The 10,970-nt window shown below is 36.2% G+C and overlaps 2 protein-coding genes and 1 long non-coding RNA gene across 4 annotated transcripts; all 3 read right to left on the bottom strand.

Annotated features, from left to right (window-relative positions):
- Window positions 1–549: 549 nt before the first annotated feature.
- On the bottom strand, window positions 550–3,626 carry LOC133790500 (protein MOR1-like). Of its 2 annotated transcripts, none has more exons than XM_062228157.1 (7): window positions 3,553–3,626; window positions 3,268–3,426; window positions 3,006–3,164; window positions 2,791–2,888; window positions 2,511–2,667; window positions 1,536–1,688; window positions 550–675 (listed from the first exon to the last, which is right to left on the bottom strand). In XM_062228157.1, the coding sequence occupies exons 1-7, from the start codon at window positions 3,556–3,558 to the stop codon at window positions 565–567; spliced, it is 843 nt and encodes a 280-aa protein (XP_062084141.1). In that variant the 5' UTR covers window positions 3,559–3,626; the 3' UTR covers window positions 550–564. The 2 variants fall into 2 exon arrangements, with proteins under 2 accessions (XP_062084141.1, XP_062084149.1); XM_062228165.1 differs by lacking the exon at window positions 550–675 and adding an exon at window positions 809–865 and having other exon boundaries at window positions 3,553–3,621.
- A 90-nt stretch (window positions 3,627–3,716) lies between these two features.
- LOC133790512 (protein MOR1-like) lies at window positions 3,717–5,126 on the bottom strand. The gene is made up of 3 exons (XM_062228173.1): window positions 4,980–5,126; window positions 4,408–4,470; window positions 3,717–4,267 (listed from the first exon to the last, which is right to left on the bottom strand). Exons 1-3 carry the CDS (start codon window positions 5,048–5,050, stop codon window positions 4,054–4,056), a joined length of 348 nt encoding a protein of 115 aa, XP_062084157.1. The 5' UTR covers window positions 5,051–5,126; the 3' UTR covers window positions 3,717–4,053.
- A 181-nt stretch (window positions 5,127–5,307) lies between these two features.
- LOC133790492 (uncharacterized) lies at window positions 5,308–8,274 on the bottom strand. The gene is made up of 3 exons (XR_009874017.1): window positions 7,798–8,274; window positions 7,559–7,649; window positions 5,308–5,543 (listed from the first exon to the last, which is right to left on the bottom strand). It is a non-coding gene; the product is annotated as an uncharacterized LOC133790492 (long non-coding RNA).
- Window positions 8,275–10,970: the final 2,696 nt, after the last annotated feature.

Below are 10,970 nucleotides of genomic sequence, written 5' to 3'. Positions count from 1 at the left end.
AATAACAAAAAGTAAAAGCATTCAACATTGTATTAACAATCCATAAATTAGTTCAAAACATTCAACACTGTCATCAAATTATATTATAGCTCTCAGGAGACAAAGACCCGAAAACTTAAACCAATAAATCTTAAATCACATGATAAAATACATTATCACATTATCGCATATAAAGTGCATCCTAATGACCAAATATCAGCTCTCTCATCGATATCTGCATTACTTGGACAATCCCACAACTCAGGAGCTCAAAAAGGTGCTGAACAATGCTCAGATGCCCATTCCTACACATCAAGCAATGAGTACACCATCAATACAAGTACGAAATATTTAATGAAAGATGAAATCTATGTTCATTCCTCCATTACTTTGGCATATTCTAACAATAGGAACTTTTAAATTGTACAAATTAAAAATTCAAACATTTTGTAATTTGATAAGTTTTTTAAATGAGTCTATCCAAACAGTAACTAAAAATGCAAAAACTTTATAGAAAACCTCAAAACATGAACACATGTCAAGTCTTCACAAATATGCCATTAATTAAAAAAATTCAATATTTTTTTATCTCTTAAGACTATGAAAAAATAAACAACACTTTACCTTTATCTGTCTTCTCAAAATTCCTTCAACTTCAATAAACTTATTTTCACGATCATCCCAGTCACAAACACACTGGAGAGTAGCACAAATGCAAATATCAGATTAGATAAACCAACAGCAAAATTCCTGTATCTAAATTCATTCCAAACCTCAATTAAAAAAAAAATCATACCAGAATTCACAATAATCCATAAAAAATCCACCGAAAACTTGTTCAGATCTAAATAAGAAATAATCAAACAATGCTTCATTTCCTTACACCCTATTACACAAAGAAACACCCTATTACTAAAAGATACAGGGTAAATTTATTAACAAGAGGGACCTGAAATTCAAATTTGGGTACTGTAGTATTAAAAGACACCATCACAATTAGACTTTTAAAGTCAAAAGACTACATGACCTTTTCGATAATATTGAAAATAAACCAAGCAAGAAAGAGAAAAAAATTATTTAAAAAATTTGCAATCATTTTCGCACTTGTTTGTTAATTTCCATTAAGAAATACTGGCTCAAGAGTCAGCAACAGGCTACTATTCCAACCATAACCTTAGCCCTTAAATGGCAGGAGTACAGGACTAACAAACCAGATCAATGCAATCATTTATGGTTCACCATCTAAATTCATTTCTAGACAACAATTTTTCAAAGAAGAAACCAGGATAACACTCAGGAACAATGAAGAAAACTTAATGTTAGGCAATTCATGTTGCAAACTAAATGAAACAAGCAACGAGTACAAATGTCAAAAATACAAGAATCAAGATGAAAGTATAAACAGCACTAACATGAGGTTTATGCATAAGAATTTACTACAAGAAACTTAGAAAAGAACTCAAACAAAGCTAAGCTAACTTTTACAATGTTACCTCAACTCTAACTCTTATTTACAGTAGAATGGCTATCATAAATAAATTTCATAACAAAATTACCTTAAATTTCTCGTGGTATTTGAAATGCCTAATTATGAATCGATCAAGTTCCTTCCTTATAAGATCTAGTCCACCTACATCTTCCAATTTTACATTAGGAATGGCAGAAAACCCTTCTCTTCTAGTAGCAGGTTGGACAGTTTTTATAGCTTTCTGCAAAATACCACACAAAATTAAATTATTCATGCTAAAAAAAATCAGACACTAAATGGTAGCCTGTTTTAATTGGCTATGATTGCTTTTAAATATATTAACAAAATATGAAGTATTTCATCACTATGACATTTGTATAATAATAATAATAAATAAAAGAGCAAATTGTGCCTACAAAAGGAAGTTAATTACAAATTTTGTCCTCTAGTATGCTTTGGGTGCTTACAACGCCCAACTGATTCGTAGAGATAATAACATTTAGTAAAATAGTTTCAAATAAACGGTGCATGGCTATTGGATGCAAATAAAACCTTCTTTTGGTAGTGAATATGAAAATGAAGAAGCACACAAATGAATTCTGTATAATTTTATAGGACTGAAGACAGAGGAACAAATTTTGAAAGCAACAGTGCCTAGAGTTTTTACCAAAGAAAGAGTAAGCAATAAGGAAACAAACAAACAAAGTACAAATACAACCAAGCTGAGTGAAAAAGAAAATGTAAGATCAAATGTGAAACACTTCAAGCTAGTTCTTAGAATATTTTAACCAGTGGTCATGGCTATCACAAAATGTATCAAATTGCTTGGGGTAGAAAGAGGGTGGGTAGAAAAATCATCGTTGACTAAAAGCTCGTCTGAAGATGAAAGGTGTATAACTCTATGTGTGTTCATATAAATGAAAAAAATGCAAGTATGAACTTTTAGATAGTGATAGAAAGAAAAACACACTGGCATCCACACAGATTACTTCGAGGTCAGGAAAAAAGAACTAAAACAAAATGATCAAAAAGCAGAAAGTGAATAGTTTAGGTTGACTTCTACCTCTAGATTAAGATCAATGTAAGCAAGAATTATTGGTTGAGGCTTCATGTCAATAGGAACCATTGAAAGGTGACCTTTAATAGCAGCTCCTCGAAGCTTCACTAGTTCATGTAGAACAGTTTTCACCATGCGCAATGGCTTGTCATCAGCACCAGCACTGAATAGTTTTTATACATTGCAAGAGAGAAGAAACCAATTATTATGCAATCACAAATTGTAACTATCAGTCATAGTAGTAGATTACATGTTATTCCAAATAAAATAAAAGAAAAAAGCATACCATCTTCTAATTTCTTCCATCCCCAAGTCTTGCAGATACAAATGGATGCTTTGAAGGATGCGGTCAAGGTCGACTTCATAAATAGTGCTTTGAAGAACCTATGAGAAGCAGGCAAGCCAAGTTGTAAAATATGTCAGATTACCCATTGAAACAGAAGATAACAAAAAAAAAACTTTAGAAAAAAGGTAAACAAAATAGCTAAAACAAGAAGTTACCTTTGTAAGTTTTATCAAACATTTAACAACCAGATCAGAGAACTTCTGATTTCTGACAGCAAATGTCTCATTTGATGCAGGTGAGGGCCACCTTGAAGGATCTAATGGACGTAAGAGATTGATGAGAACAACAAAGGATGAAGTTCGATCTGCATTATCCTGTAAAGTTGAATAACAAATCAGACTAAAATAAGACATGCGAGTCAGGATAAGAATAAATGAAAAACAAGAAGAGGGAAGAAATGAAATGGCAAGTCTTAACCAGAATCTTTAGCATCAGAACATTCAAAGCTTTTAAAAGCTGGCTACCATCATCCATATGTGGAACTCTCTCATCCAACAGCCATAGAAGGAGCTCAGTAATTAGACTATCAAGAGTGCTTTCCTTGACAGCATAAGCCAGTCTCTTGTTTTGAAATGTCTAAAAATCAATTAGAATTTTACATCAACTAGTTAGGTTTATAGTAAGGTATATAAAAAAAATGGAAAAACAGAGTACAGTGTTAGCATTAAGACATTCAACAACAACAACATAAACCAAACTTACCTGCATGAGGGTGTTAAGAACATATTTACAAGATCTAGATGATGCTCCTATCAAGTTGAAATCAAAGGTCTTGGCAACCTATTTTATGGGAAAAAGTTCATAATCAAAGCCTAAATAATGCCAAAAAAAAAAAAACAAAACCCAGAAACAAAAACTAAAGTACAGGGAAGGACAGAGTAAAGCGCTACCTTGTTTGCAAGGCATGAAACAAGTCTGTCTCTGCATCTTTAATAAGTTCATCCATTGCACTGCCTTCTGGATCATTAGTGGCTTGTGTCAGCTCATGACACACGACTTTCATTCCTTCAACAAACTGCAAAAAGGCACACAAATATTAAAATATTTTTAATTTTGGAAAAATAAAAATAACAAAGAAGAAGAGAAAAAGAGAAAAAGGAACAATAAACAATAAACAAAGTTGCTCTACCCTACAAACACAAATGAAAGCTTTCATAACAAATAAAATGTATAGCAATGAGGCCAAACATTTGAATTATTAAATCAGACCAAAATGTAAGAATTACTCTTTTTTAACCAGAATAATAGATGAAAGGAGAATATAAGGGGAATGGGAATAATAGCTGCAAGAATATAAGGAGAACCAAAAGAAATAATATCCAAAGCTTCATTACACTCAGTGGGGCCATTGGTACCAGCAAGAACACGAGGCATAAGTTGTCTCTCCACATGTATGTCAGCATTCCCATAGTTTTTCCTGATACCAACATCATAGAATAAAAGAAAATTAGTAATGAAGCCAACAAATGTGATGGAAATGTCCGAGTAAAATTTGTATCACTTGTTACAAAATTAAAAACAAACAATTAAATGATCACTATGCGGAGCCTCTAATACCTTGGAAGTACTGGGCCAGAGACAGATCGTGTAATCTCTCCACTTTGCTCTGCTACATCCAATCTACAATAAATCAAAATAAATAAAAGTTCAAAGTTAGTAGTCTAATAGGCTTGTATCAAAAGGACTCTCTAGATCCTGGTGACGAATTTTTTTAGCTATAAAAATAAAGTAAATGTCCTCAAACTAGTTCAAAAATATTGGACACAATGCAATGCAATGCAGCAATTTGAAAACCAAATAAGTGCAGCCCAACAGCAGGAATGAAGAAGCACCAACGTGACCTCTGTTTATGTCACAGCTAACTATAAAGAGACCTTTTAAACGCGTCAGCAATCAGCATGTTTTTTTATTTGATATGCACGAGTACCAAAAGAAACAAGATTGAGAAAGCTTTACAATGAGACAAACAATTCAAAGAAAAGACAGTTGAGAAAGAAACAGAAAACTACACAAAAAATTGACAGAAAATAAAATATTATACTTTATTAAAATGTTGATAATCATCATTAGAAATAATAAAAGTAACAGAGACACTACTAAAGATAAAAAAGACAAGCTAAAAAACATACCCAATTTCCCTCACAGAACGTCTCAAAGCAGCTCTGGCTTCGCCAGGCTTCCCTTCCTTCCATTTTTCCATCTCTCGAACCTAAAAGATGCAATATCATTAGAAGGATGGAATGGATAATAGAAACAGATCATTTAATCCCAAAACAAATTTAAACATGGTAAAAATATAGAAGCAATGATTGCAGAAGACATAAAACTCCTAAAAGGAACACAACCATAAAAATTCAAAGGAACAAAGGAAAGAAAATGGGATGTCTCAAAGGAACAATAAATAAAAATTCAAAATCTTAAACAAGTTAGAAAATACTTTAAAATCTTGAAATCATGACATACCAAGAATCTTATATCCAGTGGCAAGAGTATTCAAAGCAGCTTTTCTAATTTCACCATCTCAGTCTGCTGTCAAGCTTGCAACAATTTGCAAGGATTTTAACTGCCCACTAATCTGTCAAGAGAATAGATGTTAGCGTCCTCTATTTCTACCCAGTCCGTCCAAAACAGGGTAAGCTTCTCTCTCGAGGTCCGCCACACTGGAATCCAATTTTCCTTTTGAGAGCTCCATACTGAAACAAAACAAGACACTAAAGAGCCATTAAGCTATTACCTTCATATAAAGCATAATCAAGGAGACAATAAAGTCTGATCTATGAATGAAAAATGTTGTTGCACCATAAAACTGGAAACAACAAGAAACAAAAAAGAAAAAAAACAAGCTCAGTAATTCCAGAAAAGAAAAGATTAAAACACATCATAACAATTAAAAGATGACTTTTAAGATAGCTTTTTCAAACCCCAAAGGAAGTAGGGAAAGAGAGGGGGGCAGGTAAGTTTACAATAAGGAAATCAAGAGAAAAAAGGTATGTGCAGAAATAAATTAAGTAAGAAAATTGGAATGCATCATAGCATAAATAAAAATGTGTCACTAGGAAGGTAAGGACTAAGAATTATCTAATAGCTTTACAGTAAAAGAACCAAACAGGAATATCATAAACAAGGTCTCAAAGCATATCAAGCGACTAGCTATCCTAAAACTTCATGTCATAGGAAACTAGACAGTGAGATAAATTATGCTTAAGAATTAATACATGTTCCCATTATGTTGTGGAAGTTGAGTGTATGCATGACATACTTTTATTCTTAAAATATATTATTTACTTCCGCCCAGCAAATCTTTCTTTAAGTTCTCTGATGTGTTCCTGGACTTGAGGAAGCTCCAGTGCACGTATAAAGCGATCTGAATCTATACCATACAATACAAGTGAATAACAAGTTTACAAAGAAAAAAACCAAATCATCAGGTAAAAAAAGTAACAAAAAACTATTGATACGGGGAACTATTTTGTTAGACACACAATAATATCATCAAGTAAACAATCTTAATATAAATATAAATAGACCAAACAATCTTAAAAAATGAAGAGTAGGAATTGCATACCCAGAAGAGCATTGACTAAACCCCCAACACTAATCTCTAAATGCCATACATCTTCACCTTTCCTTACAGCAGAGACTGGTAATCTGTTAGCAACTACCAATTACCATTGCCTAGCAGGCTTTTTATCTGGCTTTTCACATCGCTCATAATTGTTAGTCGTTGCAGTATCACCTTCAGGGCACTGTCCAACAGTGGCAACTTTCAAATTATCATCTTCTGTCAAGTAGACATCATTCTTAATATACTGAGCCCCTCTATTATTATTGTTATTATTCTCAGTAGTTACATCGTTTGATTGATAATAGTTGTAGAGTAACATACCATGTCCAAACTTGATGCAAATGAGAAGCTCTACTATGCAAATAGCTAAGGAAAGCCAACAGAATGCACTGACTTTTTTCGTTGGTTTTCTGCAATTTGGACACAGTGATTATGAAAAGGTTAAAACCCTGGAAATGGTAGGCCAAGAGGGTATATGAAATCATTTCAAGAAAAGGAAAATGATGTGTTGCTAGTGATTATGTCAGATAGAGAAAAAGGGTAGTGTACCTGTCTTGAAGATATGAGTTGTACTCGCAGATTGTAGGAATTGCTATTAGCCACCACAATATCAACCTATACACAATAACGAGGTTTCGAGGAGGAATCCACAAACAGAACTTCAAAAAAAAGGTGTTGAGCTCTACTGTGAGGAAGACGATACAAAGACTAACAACTTGAATGAAACGCCATGGACCAAGCAGGGGATGCCACTCATCTTTGTCCCACTGAGCTGGTGTAAATTATTCTAGTGTTCTTTTGACCTGAGTCAGTAAAAAATGCATCTAACTTGGTGTCAATAACAAAGGTTCACAAGAAACAGAAAATGAGACATAACAAGAAAATTTCTTAAGCTAAAAAGTACAGGGAATCCATGATTTTCTGTTTACATGAAAGAAAAAAAACACTAAAACACATGTATTTCTACTCCAAACAATATGATCCAATTTTTAACTTCTTGCTACAACTTATTAACTCTCCATTAAATATTCAAAACTAAAACACCAAAATCAGAGCATACTTTTCCAATAATATTAACTCTCCAATAATTTTTTTTTTTTGGAAAAAAGGATCACTATACAGATAGGAAAGAGAAGAGCTGACCTGAAAAAGCAAAAATGTGAGAGCAACAAGGTAAACAACAGCCATGCCATGAACTAAGCGCCAAATTGCTGGATGCGGTCTAATCAGAATCCTGTATGAATTTATGTCAGAAAACAACATACAAGATTCAACTGAATACCCCTTGAAACTCTAGCATAAACCAGACATAAAATAGTTCACATGTTTTATGCTAATTCTTTTGCAAAAAAATAAAAAAAACAGGTGAGAAAAAATCTTACCCATTCGTCACCCTTCAATCCCCGTCTGTCCCCGACCTTGCACAAGACACAGTCGACCACCACCTGCACCGATCTAGCCCTCACCACCAAAGCACCGTCTGCATCCCATCATCGTCAACCTTTAGTCCCTGCCTACGTCCCATAGTCGTCGAGCCTTAGTCCACGCCTGAGGGACAATCGGAGTAGCTCTTACGGCGGAGCAGAAGAGGAATCAGAGAAACCATCAAAATTCAGAACCGGATCATGAAAGAAAAGAAAAACCATAAAAAAAAGGAAACGAAAGTGATTTTCCCCTTTTATTTCTCTTTTTCTCGCTCGAGGATCCCAACGACTAGAAATTGAAGGTTGACAGAGAGATAGAGATAGACGAGAGAGAGAGTGAGGAGTTCGGATGTAGTACCAAGCTGAAGAAATGGGAAAAGGAAATGGGTCTCAGAAATGTTGAAGGAGAGGAAATGGGTCTCGGGTCTCAGAAATGTTGAAGGAATTGAAGGACATGAATTGGTCTCTCGGGTCTCACAAATTTGCAGGTATCCCAAATAAAAAAAATGCTAAGTGGCGGGATGTGTAATTATTACTGCCTTTTTTTTTTCCTAAAGTGGCTCAATATACTAGTCTAGCATAATACTTTTTTATTACTATTATATTCATATGTTATGGAAAGGGGTATTTGGTGTAGTGAGAAGGTTGTCTTTGGTATGTCTTCGTCTTTGATCCTCAACTGGTGGTAACCAGATCGAAGATCTATCTTCGAGAACACCATTTTACCTTGTAATTGGTCAAATAGGTCATCTATCCTAGGCAGAGGATACCTGTTCTTAATAGTCAACTTATTCAGTTCTTTGTAGTCTATGCACATCCTTAGAGAACCATCCTTTTTCTTCACAAACAAGATTGGCGCGCCCCATGGCGAGAAACTGGGTCTAATAAAACCCAAGTCTAGTAACTCCTGTAATTGTACCTTAAGTTTCCTCAACTCTGCTGGGGCCATTTTGTAAGGTGCCCTAGACACTGGTTTCGTCCCTGGTGCTAGTTCAATATCAAATTCTATTTCCCTGTGCGGTGCCAACCCTGGTAATTCTTCAAGAAACACTTCTAGGAATTCACAGACTAACCTAGTCTCTTCTGGTTCCACTAGCACGACCTGAGTGGTATCCACCACATTGGCCAGAAACCCTACGCTACCTCCTTGCAGTAAATCTCTAGCCCTCAATGCTGAAATCATAGGCACTCAGGGTCCATGCACAGTGCCAACGAATACGAAGGGTTCCTCACCCTCAGGTTCAAAGGTTACCATCTTCTTCTTACAATCAATGGTTGCCCCATATCTAGTTAACCGGTCCTTCCCCAAAATCATATCAAAGTCAGTCATAACCAACTCTATTAGGTCAACCGACAACTCCCTACCATCCACCATCACTGGCAAGGATCTGACCCATCTCCCCAGTTGGTAGTAATGTCCCAAACCCCATAGCATAGTAATCACATGGCCTACACAGTCTATTAATAATCCTACTAGAATCATAAGATTGTGTAGCACCAGAATCAATCAACATAGTATAAGATATGTCAGCACTAGAAAGTTGACCTGTGACCACTATGAGACTAACCTCCACCTTAGCCTGTGTCAATGGAAATACTTGAGCTGGAGTCGAGCTGTCTGCCTTCTTTGGTTCTTCTTTCTTCATTCGTGGGCAGTCCTTCTTGAAATGCCCCACAATTCCACATAAAAAAGTAGGCCTTCGCTCGACACTCACCCAGATGACGTCTTCTACATCTGGCACACTCTGGATATGTCTTCCAGTTCTCATTGCAACCCTGGCGGCCCAATGGGTACACCCTAAGGCCTCCTATCAGGTCTAGGAGCCAAAACAGTATCTGAGGTCTTCCTTTTCTAGTCATTGGGGCCTCCGCCCCTACCTCATCCTATGAAGGGTAGTCCCATCCTCCTCATGTCCCTTTTGGCTGCGTTCTCGCGCCAGATCTTTTTCTCCGCACCCTCTGCAGTAAGGGCTCTCTCTACTACATGAGCATATGTCATGACTCCAGGTACTATAGTAATTCTGACATCCTGGGCTATCATAGGCTATAGCCCATGAAGGAATCTTTCCTTCCTTGTCCCATCAGTGGGCACCAAATCTATAGCGAACTTGGCTAATCTGTCGAATTTCAGGGCATATTCGATCACCGACATATTCCCTTGTAACAGTGTACTGAATTCTTCGACCTTTTCAGCTTTAACGACCTCATTATAATACTTCTCATTGAAGAGGGTTTGGAACTCCTCCCAATTCATTGTTGTTACATCCATAGTCTGGGCCATCACCTCCCACCAGATTCGGGAATCCTCCTGAAACATGTACGTGGCACAAGCCACTCTTTCATTGCCCACCACCCTCATAAAGTCTAGGATGGATGTAATCATGGCCATCCACTATTCCGCCTTAAGTGGATCTGCAGTACCCTCAAAAAATGGAGGGTGTTGTTTCCTGAACAGTTCATACACTAACTCCCAACAATTCTCTAATTCTATCTGCTGCTGTACGGGCGGTACTGGAACAGCAGAGGGGACCCCTGATGTAGCGTTCCCAGCCGGAACCTGCTGTTGCCTCAACTCATGAATCTCTTCATCCTGTCTCTCTAGCCTAGCTTGTATATCAGCAAGCATCTGTTGCCAGTTCTCAGGGACTGGCGGAGGGTTCTGACCCTGGTCATTACTTCCGACCTGATTCTCAGCGCCGGCTGGCTCATTAGATTTCCCTAGAAACATACTTCCAAGTCTATCTGGAATCAATGACTCGGCTTATCAGGTAGTAATAACAATATCTCACACCAACCCACGGTTCAAAAACTGATCAAATAAGCATCCACATGCATTGACAATGCTAATAAGCATTCCAGTATTTCACACATAACAATCATGTTAATAAGCAGAGGAATTCATGATCACATTTGAACAAGATGCTGATAAGCACATTCTTGGCATGCATACACATAACACAATGCTATTAAACATTTCCAATACTCAAGAGCAAGAAGAATGTTAATAAGCATTTCTTAGCATGCATAGACATTTAATGTAATGCCCTCCTAATAAGGACCATTACAATGTGTAGTTTAGATAGTGATTAACTCGCTAAACGAGTCATTTGTGTTTAAATCGTGTAATTAAA

This window comes from Humulus lupulus, chromosome 1, assembly GCF_963169125.1.
Source record: "Humulus lupulus chromosome 1, drHumLupu1.1, whole genome shotgun sequence".
NCBI classification, from domain to species: Eukaryota; Viridiplantae; Streptophyta; class Magnoliopsida; order Rosales; family Cannabaceae; genus Humulus; species Humulus lupulus.
This window is presented reverse-complemented; position numbering and strand designations above follow the sequence as displayed.